Source organism: Rhinoderma darwinii, assembly GCF_050947455.1.
Source record: "Rhinoderma darwinii isolate aRhiDar2 chromosome 4 unlocalized genomic scaffold, aRhiDar2.hap1 SUPER_4_unloc_1, whole genome shotgun sequence".
NCBI lineage: Eukaryota > Metazoa > Chordata > Amphibia > Anura > Rhinodermatidae > Rhinoderma > Rhinoderma darwinii.
This window is the reverse complement of record NW_027461753.1, coordinates 929,176-944,158: the sequence shown is the minus strand read 5'-3', so window position 1 is coordinate 944,158 and position 14,983 is coordinate 929,176. Positions and strand designations below refer to the sequence as shown.

The following is a 14,983-nucleotide window of genomic DNA, read 5'->3' as shown; positions in this document are numbered from 1 at the left end:
TCAGGCTCTGAGCCGTGCTGGAAAACTGTATAGACAAGCGCTGGTGGTGCTGATAGTAGCTGGCCGCAGTATCATGGCGCTATCAGCACCACTAGCGCTCGTCTATACAGTTTTCCAGCACAGCTCACTGCCTGATGAAGGTCGCTTAGACCGAAACGTCGCCCGCTGCCACTGGAATTAAAAACACAATATAAATACCTTTTGTTTCAAAAATTGGGGTGCCGGATACTCTTTTATACTCATCTTCAGGTTGGGCCCCTATCCGTGCAAAACCCCCTCCTTCCATGTATCTGGTGCTGTCTGAACCTATACACAAATTGATTCCCTCCCAGGAGAGGCTTCCATAGCTGTATAACCTAAGTAATTCTAGTCCTGACAGGTCCCCTTTAAGAACATTGTCTCAGACAAGATGAACAGACCATCACGCCCGCCTAAAAACCGCACCACAATACAGAGCATTACAGCGACGCTCCGGGGTACAGGCACGACCCGTCACTAAGCCTGAATGTAAAGTGTGTTACGTCCCACGGTCAACCCCCAGCCCGGCCGCCGCTCACACATCGGCCCTTCATTTACCAGACAGGAGGTGCTGGACCCCGCGGTCCCCACGTCACATACGCTCTGCACACCACACATGACACAGGTCAGGGTTACATTTGTGTAATGATGTAATAGAGGTTGAGGCAGAACAGAACAGAAACCCCACTTCCAAACTGTACCCCAAATCCTCACATATTCATAATATTAAATATAATCCAGTTGCCAGTCTTCAGTGCAGGAGGAGAGGACGCCCGAGGTGGAGCCGTAATGAAATGTATCATGCAGCACATACAGGCAGCGGACACCACAGGCCCAGCAACAATCATGTTTGGATTGGATAAAATTAGTGGGAGTTGCATAATCTGGTAAGAAACTGGGGGTGCGGGTGGAGCAGGGGGGAGACGTTCATTATAAGGTTAGATCAGAGGAAGCTTAGGATGTGCAGTGAGTGAATGGATTACAGGGTCAGACTCTCACCCATCGCCGGAGATAAATATACAGGTATGTACAGACAAGTCCTAGGTCCATGTGGTCCCGCGGGGCGCACGTTGTGGAATGAGCTGCACACGGAGTACAGAGCAATCACTAAAACCATCGTAACCAAAATATATACAAATAAAAGTGAAATGTAGGGAGGGGGCATGCACCGGGGGAGGGGGCATCTCAGGACAGGGACACCAATCAAGGGTAATCCCTCGAACGGTTGTAAACAAGGACCTTCCGTTTCAATGTGGAGTGCAAAACACGGCAGCCGCCTCCCGCTTGTCCACAAGGCCCCAGCCGGGCACATCGACACCAGTACAATGCGGGTGCCAGGAGGATGAGGGGCAGAAATCAGGTCAAAGGCCAATGAAGAAAAGGGGCTTCTCCTGCACAGAGTTTGTGGGTGTTGTGGAGTAGCCGGGCCACCGTGCCCCACACCGAGGCATCATCAACGAACGAGCAGAACAGCGGAGGAACGAGAAGCACTTACACCACAGTATAGGGGGCAGTGGAGGAAGCTGCGACTAAAAACAAAAAAGTGCCTTGGAGATGGGGGTTTCCAGTTTCAAGGTTTCCTATGACACAGTGACGGGGTTAACCCTCCCCTTGTCCAGCCTGGGATATCAGGGCACAGCCGGGGGCACACGGCAGGGGTAACCCACATGGGCACAGGTAATGAGATGTCTCGGGTGCAGACAGAAGTCCCATCCGACACGACACTCCCAGTCCATAAGACGAGAGTGAAGGACGTGCAGCTTTACTAGGCGCATCTCAGAAGTAGGTGTCATGAGCTGCCGCGCTGTCTGGGGCCCCGGGGCCACTGTTGTTTCGCGGGGAGTCTGCTGCCGGAGAAGATTCTTTACGCCTGAAGGAGAATTTTCTCTCTCTCTTTTGTCTGGACTCGACTTTTTCCCGCTCTTTCTGCACTCGCTTCTCCTCCTTCTCTTTTTGTTTTTCTCGCTCTCTCTCCTTCCTCCGCTCGCGCTCCCGCTCTTCCCGCTCCTCCTTCTCTCTTTTCTTCTCTCGCTCACGCTCTTCTCTCTCTTTTTTTTTCTCTTGCTCCCTTTGCTTCTCCTTGCCTTTCTTGGTTGCCTCTCTAGGTGGTCCTAGATGAGCCTTGTTGGAGGTGGGGGATGGCAGAGCCGGGCGCAGACCTTCAGAGACCACTACAGATTCAGGCTGGACAGCGGGCACTGGCGTGGCGGGTGGGGAGGGTCGTCGTAGGCTGGACAGGCTCAGCCGGCTGCCGCTCAGGGTGGGATTGAGGCGCAGTTTCTCTTCATAGATCTGTTTGGCTCCATGTAGACGTCTTGAAGGCCGATACTGTAACTCCCCTCGATTCTCGCGCCATTTCCGTAGCTGAGTGTTACTCTCTCTCTCTATTAACGCATCGGTGACAGGGAGAGAACTGACCTGCAGGAACAAAGACCATAGTGAGGACCTGCCAGGAAAACGGCCCCTAAGTCACGAGATGGTGCTGGAGCCGCGCGTCTCACCTCCGGGAGCAGGAAATCCTCCTGCATGCAGTGCACCGGGAGACTCCGCAGCTTCTCCATCGTCTCGTACATCCCCTGACAGCTCCGCAGCTTGTCCACCGAACCCAGAGTGTGTCTCAATAACACCAGCCCCACACGAAAAACAATCTTTACCCCTTGAACAGAAAAAGGGAAGAGTGAGATGTAGATCAATATCATGACGTACCCCTTTACTGTGTATGATTGGGACCTCTCCTTCTGTATTAGACCCTTCATACCTTCACAGAAGAACATATCCCATACACGTAGCACTGAGGTCCAAGGTAGCGTGCGGGAGAAGATGCACATGAACCACTCTGTCATGTACAAGATGGGATCAATTTTAAACTTCTTCAGGTGTCTGTAGGCCATGGGGCAAACCCTACGCAACAGGGCAAAGAAAATCTCTCCATCCAGCTGTATGGCTTCCTAAAGGAAGAGAGGAAGAGGAACAGTGGGCCAAAAAACTGCACCTGACAGGCGGGAGGGGGGGGGGCGACACAGAGGAGAGGGGGGCACAGACACGGAGCAAAGGAGGAGAGGGGGGCCGACAGACACCGACACAGAGCAGAGGAGAGGCGGCCGACGACAGGCACCGACACGGAGCGGAGGCGGCCGACGACAGGCACCGACACGGAGCAGAGGAGAGGAGGCCGACGACAGGCACCGACACGGAGCAGAGGAGAGGAGGCCGACGACAGGCACCGACACGGAGCAGAGGAGAGGAGGCCGACGACAGGCACCGACACGGAGCAGAGGAGAGGCGGCCGACGAGAGGCACCGACAAGGAGCAGAGGAGAGGCGGCCGACGACGACAGGCACCGACACGGAGCAGAGGAGAGGCGGCCGACAACAGGCACCGACACGGAGCAGAGGAGAGGAGAGGTTGCCGACGACAGGCACCGACACGGAGCAGAGGAGAGGGGGCCGACGACAGGCACCAACACGGAGCAGAGGAGAGGCGGACAACGACAGGCACCGACACGGAGCAGAGGAGAGGCGGACGACGACAGGCACCGACACGGAGCAGAGGAGAGGGGGCCGACGACAGGCACCGACACGGAGCAGAGGACAGGGGGCCGACGACAGGCACCGACACGGAGCAGAGGAGAGGGGGCCGACGACAGGCACCGACACAGAGCAGAGGAGAGGGGGCCGACGACAGGCACCGACACGGAGCAGAGGAGAGGAGAGGTTGCCGACGACAGGCACCGACACGGAGCAGAGGAGAGGGGGCCGACGACAGGCACCGACACGGAGCAGAGGAGAGGGGGCCGACGACAGGCACCGACACGGAGCAGAGGAGAGGGGGCCGACGACAGGCACCGACACGGAGCAGAGGAGAGGGGGCCGACGACAGGCACCGACACGGAGCAGAGGAGAGGGGGCCGACAGTCACTGACAAGTAGCAGAGAAGAGGGGGGCTGACAGGCACAAGTAGTAGCGGGTAATATATAGAAGTGCAGGATATACAGGTAAGAATCACACAGTGGGAAAGGCACCCAGGAAAAAAAAAATAAACATGGTAGGGGGGGGGAGTCAGCGTATGAAGCTCACCAGACCAGCGCTGTAATATCCCGGGAGATACTTGTCACAGATTTGGACCAGACACCAGAACGCTTGCTGGAGGACGACACAGGAGCGAATGTCACAGACACAACGATGGAGCAGCCAGCACTACAGACTAAAAACACTATACAGAGGAGCCGCCCCCTCCACCCAGAGGAGCCGCCCCCACCACGTAGAGGAGCCGCCCCCACCACGCAGAGGAGCCGCCCCCACCACGCAGAGGAGCCGCCCCCACCACGCAGAGCCGCCCCCTCCACCCAGAGGAGCCGCCCCACCACGCAGAGGAGCCGCCCCACCACGCAGAGGAGCCGCCCCACCACGCAGAGGAGCCGCCCCCACCACGCAGAGGAGCCGCCCACCACGCAGAGGAGCCGCCCACCACGCAGAGGAGCCGCCCCCTCCACCCAGAGGAGCCGCCCCCACCACCCAGAGGAGCCGCCCCCACCACGCAGAGGAGCCGCCCCCACCATGCAGAGGAGCCGCCCCCTCCACCCAGAGACGCCCCCATCACGCAGAGGAGCCGCCCCCTCCACCCAGAGGAGCCGCCCCCACCACGCAGAGGAGCCGCCCCCTCCACCCAGAGGAGCCGCCCCCACCACGCAGAGGAGCCGCCCCCACCACGCAGAGGAGCCGCCCCTTCCATACAGAAGCCACTACCCCCCCCCCCCTCCCCCGCATCTTCCTGATTTACCTCACTGAATAAATCATGTGACAAGATAAGCCTATGGGGCTGTTGAGTGTCATCCCTGATCATCTTCCCACCAAGCCCACCCCTCCGGTAATCTCCCCATACATTGTGCTAATATCAGGGTCACACCTCAGCCGGCATGTGCATGAGCAGCACCGCTGCCACCGGAGCCTGCGCCTGGCAGTATCCTTCCTCTGGTCGGTATACGGTGTACGCCTTCAAGATGCGGTACAGATCCTGCTGCCTGTCAGCGGGTGCGGGGAAAGCAGAGAACAAATAGAAGACATTAATATCAGTGAGACCGGCTGACGTCCCGGGATAGAGAAGGGGGTGACACTGTAAAATCCACTGCAGGCAGCGCTGAGCCCATGCCAGGGGACCCCCCACCGGAGCGGCACAACAAGGAACGCAGAATATAAAGAAGATAAGCGGCACTCGCCACAACTGATCACTATTCCTGCACAAGCCAAACATCCGATAGACCTAAAAACACACAACAGTCATGCCCTGGCAAAAGTGTGTCCACAAAAAGCGGAATCTACACGTTCAGGGACTATAAAAAAATCAGGTCACCAAAAGGTTCCCACCGATATAGGAAAGCGGAGACCTGAGGCCCCCGACTAATCAGAAGAGACACCAAGATTCACTACCACCCCCCCCTCGTCCGAACAACTCCACATCTACACAATCACCATCCTCCAAGTGTCACACATCTACACAATCACCATCCTCCAAGTGTCACACATCTACACAATCACCATCCTCCAAGTGTCACACATCTACACAATCACCGTCCTCCAAGTGTCACACATCTACACAATCACTGTCCTCCAAGTGTCACACATCTACACAATCTCAGTCCTCCAAGTGTCACATATCTACACAATCTCAGTCCTCCAAGTGTCACATATCTACAGCTCCACAATCACCATCCTCCAAGTGTCACACATCTACACAATCACTGTCCTCCAAGTGTCACACATCTACACAATCACTGTCCTCCAAGTGTCACATATCTACAGCTCCACAATCACCGGCCTCCAAGTGTCACACATCTACATCCTCCACATCAACACAATCACCGTCCTCCAAGTGTCACACATCTACATCCTCCACATCTACACAATCACCGTCCTCCAAGTGTCACACATCTACATCCTCCACATCTACACAATCACCGTCCTCCAAGTGTCACACATCTACATCCTCCACATCTACACAATCACCGTCCTCCAAGTGTCACATATCTACATCTACACAATCACCATCCTCCAAGTGTCACACATCTACATCCTCCACATCTACACAATCACCGTCCTCCAAGTGTCACATATCTACACAATCACCATCCTCCAAGTGTCACATATCTACACAATCACCAGCCTCCAAGTGTCACATATCTACACAATCACCGTCCTCCAAGTGTCACATATCTACACAATCACCGTCCTCCAAGTGTCACATATCTACACAATCACCGTCCTCCAAGTGTCACATATCTACATCCTCCAAATCTACAAAATCACCATCCTCCAAGTGTCACACATCTACACAATCAGTGTCCTCCAAGTGTCACATATCTACATCCTCCAAATCTACACAATCACCATCCCCCAAGTGTCACACATCTACACAATCACCAGCCTCCAAGTGTCACACATCTACATCCTCCACATCGACACAATCACTGTCCTCCAAGTGTCACACATCTATATCCTCCACATCTACACAATCACCATCCTCCGTGTCACACATCTACATCCTCCACAATCACCGTCCTCCAAGTGTCACACATCTACAGCTCCACAATCACTGTCCTCCAAGTGTCACACATCTATATCCTCCACATCTACACAATCACCATCCTCCGTGCCACACATCTACATCCTCCACAATCACCGTCCTCCAAGTGTCACACATCTACAGCTCCACAATCACTGTCCTCCAAGTGTCACATATCTACATCCTCCACATCTACACAATCACCATCCTCCAAGTGTCACACATCTACATCCTCCACAATCACCATCCTCCAAGTGTCACACGTCTACATCCCCCATATCTGCACAATCACCATCCTCCGTGTCAAATATCTACATCCTCCACATCTACACAATCACCATCCTCCGGGTCACACATCTACATCCTCCACAATCACCGTCCTCCAAGTGTCACACATCTACAGCTCCACAATCACTGTCCTCCAAGTGTCACACATCTATATCCTCCACATCTACACAATCACCATCCTCCGTGTCACACATCTACATCCTCCACAATCACCGTCCTCCAAGTGTCACATATCTACAGCTCCACAATCACTGTCCTCCAAGTGTCACATATCTACATCCTCCAAATCTACACAATCACCATCCTCCAAGTGTCACACATCTACATCCTCCACATCTACACAATCACCATCCTCCGTGTCACATATCTACATCCTCCACATCTACACAATCACCGTCCTCCAAGTGTCACATATCTAGACAATCACCATCCTCCAAGTGTGACATATCTACACAATCACCAGCCTCCAAGTGTCACATATCTACATCTACACAATCACCATCCTCCAAGTGTCACACATCTACACAATCACCATCCTCCAAGTGTCACATATCTACACAATCACTGTCCTCCAAGTGTCACATATCTACACAATCACTGTCCTCCAAGTGTCACATATCTACACAATCACCAGCCTCCAAGTGTCACATATCTACACAATCACTGTCCTCCAAGTGTCACATATCTACATCCTCCAAATCTACACAATCACCATCCTCCAAGTGTCACATATCTACACAATCACTGTCCTCCAAGTGTCACATATCTACACAATCACTGTCCTCCAAGTGTCACATATCTACATCCTCCAAATCTACACAATCACCATCCTCCAAGTGTCACACATCTACATCCTCCACATCTACACAATCACCATCCTCCGTGTCCCACATCTACATCCTCCACATCTACACAATCACCATCCTCCGTGTCACACATCTACATCCTCCACATCTACACAATCACCGTCCTCCAAGTGTCACACATCTACATCCTCCACATCTACACAATCACCGTCCTCCAAGTGTCACACATCTACATCCTCCACATCTACACAATAACCATCCTCCAAGTGTCACATATCTACATCCTCCACATCTACACAATCACCGTCCTCCAAGTGTCACACATCTACATCCTCCACATCTACACAATCACCGTCCTCCAAGTGTCACACATCTACATCCTCCACATCTACACAATAACCATCCTCCAAGTGTCACATATCTACATCCTCCACATCTACACAATCACCGTCCTCCAAGTGTCACACATCTACATCCTCCACATCTACACAATAACCATCCTCCAAGTGTCACATATCTACACAATCACCATCCTCCAAGTGTCACACGTCTACATCCTCCACATCTACACAATAACCATCCTCCAAGTGTCACATATCTACATAATCACCGTCCTCCAAGTGTCACATATCTACACAATCACCGTCCTCCAAGTGTCACATATCTACACAATCACCATCTTCCAAGTGTCACACATCTACATCCTCCACATCTACACAATCACCGGCCTCCAAGTGTCACACATCTACATCCTCCACATAGAATCTTTCGGTCTTTAGATTGGAGGATGGGGGTAGATTCTGTCCCTATGTGCTGCACATCGTTCTGTCTCCATGACCCCCCCCCCCCTGTATTCTGCCCCAATCTTACCCGTGTCCCCCCCGCGCTGCAAACATCTCATGGAACGGGAACTGCCGGTGGAGATCTTTCTCAATCACGTCCAACCACTTGGGGTCTCCTGGTTGTCGTTCCATTTCCTACAAATAATTACAGAAAAGTCACATCCACACACAAGAGGTCGGGACCCCCCACGTCTTCAGCGCATTGCGTTACCTCAAACTTTCCTGGGTTTTTCATCAGAAGTTCATGACTGTTGGAAAGAAACTGCCAGGCCTTGGCCCTCAATGATGATGGAATCCCCTTTCTGCAACGCAGCTTCACCTGTGAACAGTGAGACACATGAGAGGACCATGGCATGAACAGTACACAACAGAGCCCCATCCTAATGTTTATTGTACAGCAGCCACAAAGTGAGACTGTATCTAATAACACCACAATGAGAACATAGAGGGGGGGGGGGCTCTGATGTATCCCCCCCCCAAACATCAACACCTCATCCAAATACCAACATCTCACCTTCTGAGAACGTCTCGTCAGCCACTTATCCCAATTACCGAACATTTCCAACCACTTCAGTTCTCGCTGTCGAGCAATTTCCACAGGAATCGCAGCCTCTCTGCAAGAGGAAACAAGAGGCGCCGCAGTCACCCCACAAGCAAAAATAGGAGGGAACCTCGTCATGATACGCCCGGTGTCAACAACCGCCCCAAACACCCAATATTACCATCACCGCTGACACCCTATATCACCATCACACCCCATATAACCATCACCCCCCACCATCACCACTGACACCCTACATCACCCCACTATCACACTAATCACCACCACACCCCACCATCACCCTATATCACTATCACCCTCCACCATCACCGCTGACACCCAACCATCACCCCACTATCACCGCTGACACACTAATCACCACCACACCCCACCATCACCCTACATCACTATCACCCTCCACCATCACCGCTGACACCCATCACCGCTGACACCCTATATCACCATCACACACCCCCCCACCACCACCATGCTGACACCCCATATCACCACCACACCCCATATAACCATCACACCCCACCATCACCGCTGACACCCTACATCACCCCATCACCGCTGACATCCTACATCACCCCACCATCACCGCTGACACACTAATCACCACCACACCCCACCATCACCGCTGACACCCAACCATCACCGCTGACACCCTATATCACCATCACACACACCCCCCACCACTACCATGCTGACACCCTATATCTCCATCACCGTTGACACTCCTCCACCACCACGGCTGACACCTTATAACACCATCACACCCCTCGACAGAGAGCAGACACCCAGCGTCAGCACCAGGCAGGCAGTAGAGATAGAGCTGGTGGCGCTCACCCATTCCCACTGAACTGATTTCCTCCCAGAAAGCCGTATTTGTCGGTCCTCCTGTACGGCATGCCATTAATCTCAGAGTCGGAGCCTAGGGAGCTGGCGTCGTCCAGCAGCGTGAGGGACTCCATGGTGCCGGACATCAGACTGACAGAGTCCAGGTAACTGAGTGTGTCGGGGGCTGGAGCCTTGGATTTGAAGCTGGACAGGGAAACGGTCTCATGACTGGCGGAGGTCTCCTGCTCACGTGGGGGAGGGCCGGGGTACAGGTTGGATCTAGGGGGGATAGGAAGAGGGGGTTTGGAGGATATATTCCGGTGAGGGCTCGAAGGGTCTGGGACACGAATCGGGGATAGTGATGACCGGCCAAGACTTGGCTGTGCGGGCAGGTTGGATGTCTGGCTCTGAGAGTTGAGGTCCACCTTATTCTGCGAGATGTTACCCACCACAGAACTGCCATCTTGATTCTGCTGAACCTCCTGCTGTGCGATCAAAGTGGGTGAGACAGCGGTAATACTCCGCACACTGCCCGCTGCCTCCCCCAGCCCTGGAGCGACCTGCGTGTCTTCCGGTCTCGCAAGCGGAGCGCTCCTCACCTCCTCCGGTCTCACAGGTGGGGCGCTCATTTCTTCCGGTCTCACAGGCGGAGCGCTCCTCATTTCTTCCGGTCTTACAGGCGGAGCACTCCTTACCTCCTCCGATCTCACAGGTGGAGCGCTCATTTCATCCGGTCTCACAGGCGGAGCGCTCCTCATCTCTTCCGGTCTCACAGGCGGAGAGCTCCTCATCTCTTCCGGTCTCACAGGCGGAGCGCTCCGCTCGTCTTCCGGTCTTACAGGCGGAGCGCTCCTCATCTCTTCCGGTCTCACAAGTGGAGCGCTCCTCATCTCTTCCGGTCTTACAGGCGGAGCGCTCCTCATCTCTTCCGGTCTCGCAGGCGGAGAGCTCCTCATCTCTTCCGGTCTCACAAGTGGAGCGCTCCTCATCTCTTCCGGTCTCACAGGCGGAGCGCTCCTCATCTCTTCCGGTCTCACAGGCGGAGCGCTCCTCACCTCTTCCGGTCTTACAGGCGGAGCGCTCCTCATCTCTTCCGGTCTCACAAGTGGAGCGCTCCTCACCTCTTCCGGTCTCACAGGCGGAGCGCTCCTCATCTCTTCCGGTCTCACAGGCGGAGAGCTCCTCACCTCTTCCGGTCTCACAAGTGGAGCGCTCCTCATCTCTTCCGGTCTCACAGGCGGAGCGCTCCTCATCTCTTCCGGTCTCACAGGCGGAGCGCTCCTCATCTCTTCCGGTCTCACAGGCGGAGAGCTCCTCACCTCTTCCGGTCTCACAAGTGGAGCGCTCCTCATCTCTTCCGGTCTCACAGGCGGAGCGCTCCTCATCTCTTCCGGTCTCACAGGCGGAGCGCTCCTCACCTCTTCCGGTCTCACAGGCGGAGCGCTCCTCACCTCTTCCGGTCTCACAGGCGGAGCGCTCCTCACGTCTCTTATAACATTCGACCCGATATCTTCTGGGAGCAGGATTTTGACACCTGTTGTAATGTTCTGCGGCTGTAATGGGGTAACGCTCTGCGCGACACCATCTGTCAGTAGGACACCAGTCTCACCCACATTCCGGGTAAAAAGGGCCTCCTGCACTCCCATGTCCCCCCGCAGCAGCACCCGTGTACGCTCTCCCTGCCTGTCAGGGGTTGTAGTGCAGTCCTGTACCCCTGGAGGATGAGGAGGTGCCCCTGAGCTGCGTCTTGGGGTGTCTGCCTGGGGTGACTTCCCTCTACCTTCTCTGTCATCTGGAGGTGCCACCACCTGGATCAGTACTGGGATGTTTTCGGGCAGGGATACCCGGAGGTTCTCTTTTGGGGTGCTCTGTATTTGAGTGTGCCCCTGGAACGACAGTGGCTCTGGCAGAAACCTTCCTGCACCGGTTATCGGGGTGATCTCTGCCATCTCCTGACCCTCTTTGTATGTCCTCGATGGCAGTGACGCTCTCCAGTTGGTTATCGGGGTGATCGCTGCCGTTTCCTGACCCTCTTCTGATGTTCTCGGTGGCAGTGACGCTCTCCAGTTGGTTATCGGGGTGATCTCTGATGTTCTCGGTGGCAGTGACGCTCCCCAGTTGGTTATCTGGGTGATCTCTGACGTCTCCTGACCCTCTTTGTATGTCCTCGGTGGCGGTGACGCTCCCCAGTTGGTTATCGGGGTGATCTCTGATGTTCTTGGTGGCGGTGACGCCCCCCCCAAGTTGATTATCGGGGTGATCTCTGACGTCTCCTGACCCTCTTTGTATGTCCTCGGTGGTGGTGACGCTCCCCAGTTGGTTATCGGAGTGATCTCTGCCGTTTCCTGACTCTCTTCTGATGTTTTTGGTGGCGGGGATGCTCCCCAGTTGGTTATCGGGGTGATCTCTGATGTTTTTGGTGGCGGGGATGCTCCCCAGTTGGTTATCGGGGTGATCTCTGATGTTTTTGGTGGCGGGGATGCTCCCCAGTTGGTTATCGGGGTGATCTCTGATGTTCTTGGTGGCGGGGACGCTCCCCAGTTGGTCATCGGGGTGTTCTCCAGTGCAGAGGGTCCCTGGCTCGTCACAGCAGCAGGTGTTGGGCTGCCATGGCTCTGCATTACTATCAGCACTCTCTGGGTAACAGTTACCCTTTCAGGGGTCCCAGGTTTGCTGCCCTGGACACTGACATCGCTGGAAGCATCCCAGCCCCCCAGATTCTCGCCTTCTTTCCTGAGAGGACTCAGGGGCCGGCGCTCCATGGAACCTTTGCGGGGAGGTGGCACTGGCCGGGGACCCGGAGGGGAGGAGCAGGGCCCTGGAGGTGGCTCCATGTTGTGCTGCTGAACGGAACAGGCCGGCGGCTGAGGGGCTCACCGGCCCGGAGTGACAGGGAGCAGACAGACCAATAAGAACCAGCCGCTGTAAAACAGGCAGCCAACCAGTGACGAACAGGAAAAGGGCTAGGAGTCGAAAGTAGCCAATCACAGCGTACGACACATCCCTGAACTTGTCAGCACAAATGTTAAAGAACGGGATTGGCTAGCGCTCATTGAAGCGGTCCAATCAGGTGCAAAAGACGTCCGGTGTCCATAAGCGTAGGGTCCGGAACAAGGAAAAAGAATCAGCGGTCTCCGAAACAAGGGTGGAGCCTCAGCCAATCAGCGCATATTTCTTACACGAGCTTTACCAATTAGCTCCAGGAGGCGGGGCAGACAGGGTAGGGAAGTGAAACTCCGATACAATAACTTTATTGACATGCAAAAAGTAAACAAAGTATCCGTGACTGGATGGTAGATGAGAGAGTGTATGTGCGCCTTGGAGGTTCTGACGTCACGCGATCAAATGTTTCTGCCCTCACGTGACCACTCTCTTACGTTTCCCCGCTTCCAGAGAGCGAGGGGGCGGCCGGGGACGCGCAGGGAATGGCTCGTGGGGAGGGGGGTGCTCTGCTCTGGGGTTTGTGGGGGGGGTTCTGCTCTGGGGTTTGTGTTGTGGGGGGCTTTGCTCTGGGGTTTGTGGGGGGGCGTTCTGCTGTGGGGTGGGGGGGTTCTGCTCTGGGGTTTGTGGTGTGGGGGGCTCTGCTCTGGGGTTGGTTGGTGGCGAGGGGTCCGCTCTGGGGTTTGTGGGGGGGGGGGGTTCTGCTCTGGGGTTTGTGGGGAGGGGGGGGTTCTGCTCTGTGGTTTGTGGGGGGGGGGGTTCCGCTCTGGGGTTTGTGTTGTGGGGGGCTCTGCTCTGGGGTTGGTGGCGAGGGGTCCGCTCTGGGGTTTGTGGGGAGGGGGGGGGGTTCTGCTCTGGGGTTTGTGGGGAGGGGGGGGGTTCTGCTCTGGGGTTTGTGTTGTGGGGGGCTCTGCTCTGGGGTTTGTGGGGAGGGGTCTGCTCTGGGGTTTGTGGGGAGGGGTCTGCTCTGGGGGGTGGGGGGGCTCTGCCTGGGCACCCCAGAACTGCTGACGTCACTATCCAGATATGGGAGGAATGAAGGAGACAGGGATTTATGAGTTGAGTGAGCGTCTTGTTCTCTGGTCTATTATCGGGGCCCCCGCGTTGGTTTTTTCACGGTGATCGTACCCCTGATTTTAGAGAGTTTCGAATGAAAGTATTTTTACTCATTATTCACCTTCAGTGAATTGTAAATTGAAGTTGTGGGAGAACAATTCATATAAAACCATAATGTGCCGTGAAATATTCTTGAGTTTATTAGTCTGTCTCCTGTAGGGTTTGGCTGTGCTGTCTGATCTAAGCTCGGAGGGGGGATGACCGTGGGCTGCGCCGGGCACTTCTCTCAAATCTAAGTTTAAGACCCGTACTGGACTTCACAAGGACTAGACCGGGAGTTTGGAAAATTATCTTAAAAATAAAATAGGCTCAGAATAACCATTGCACCAGCATCTAGGCTGAAAACGGCCGCCATTAAAGAAAGTCGGGAGCCGGAGGGCACAAGTCTATGGGACAAGTCGTCACTGAGGAGGAGAAAATACAATTTGAGCCTCTCCGTGCGGATCTCAGGAAGGAAAGTGAGGGAGTAAAGAGGCCGGAGGAAAGCGAGGGAGTAAAGATGCCGGAGGAAAGTGAGGGAGTAAAGGGGCCGGAGGAAAGCGGGGGAGTAAAGAGGCCGGAGGAAAGCGAGGGAGTAAAGATGCCGGAGGAAAGCGAGGGAATAAAGACGCTGGAGGAAAGCGAGGGAGTAAAGGGGCCGGAGGAAAGCGGGGGAGTAAAGAGGCCGGAGGAAAGCGAGGGAGTAAAGATGCCGGAGGAAAGCGAGGGAATAAAGACGCTGGAGGAAAGCGAGGGAGTAAAGGGGCCGGAGGAAAGCGGGGGAGTAAAGAGGCCGGAGGAAAGCGAGGGAGTAAAGAGGCCGGAGGAAAGCGAGGGAGTAAAGATGCCGGAGGAAAGTGAGGGAGTAAAGAGGCCGGAGGAAAGCGAGGGAGTAAAGATGCCGGAGGAAAGCGAGGGAGTAAAGAGGCCGGAGGAAAGCGAGGGAATAAAGACGCCGGAGGAAAGCGAGGGAGTAAAGAGGCCGAAGGAAAGCGAGGGAGTAAAGACGCCGGAGGAAAGCGAGGGAGTAAAGACGCCGGAGGAAAGCGAGGGAG

The 14,983-nt window shown here is 54.8% G+C and overlaps 1 protein-coding gene across 1 annotated transcript; it reads right to left on the bottom strand.

The window, feature by feature from the left end:
* Positions 1 to 644: 644 nt before the first annotated feature.
* Positions 645 to 12,824, bottom strand: LOC142683581 (uncharacterized). The gene is made up of 9 exons (XM_075847427.1): positions 9,903 to 12,824; positions 9,027 to 9,126; positions 8,724 to 8,831; positions 8,541 to 8,647; positions 4,924 to 5,038; positions 4,095 to 4,160; positions 2,777 to 2,966; positions 2,520 to 2,674; positions 645 to 2,436 (listed from the first exon to the last, which is right to left on the bottom strand). Exons 1-9 carry the CDS (start codon positions 12,725 to 12,727, stop codon positions 1,795 to 1,797), a joined length of 4,308 nt encoding a protein of 1,435 aa, XP_075703542.1. The 5' UTR covers positions 12,728 to 12,824; the 3' UTR covers positions 645 to 1,794.
* Between the last annotated feature and the right edge of the window lie 2,159 nt (positions 12,825 to 14,983).

Excerpts from the sequence above, each read along its gene's own strand:
- LOC142683581 (XM_075847427.1), bottom strand. The coding sequence starts at position 12,727 with ATGGAGCCACCTCCAGGGCCCTGCTCCTCCCCTCCGGGTCCCCGGCCA. Across the intron at positions 9,127-9,902 it reads AATCAGTTCAGTGGGAATGG|AGAGGCTGCGATTCCTGTGG; the intron begins GTGAGCGCCACC and ends TTCCTCTTGCAG. Across the intron at positions 8,648-8,723 it reads AAAACCCAGGAAAGTTTGAG|GAAATGGAACGACAACCAGG; the intron begins GTAACGCAATGC and ends AATTATTTGTAG.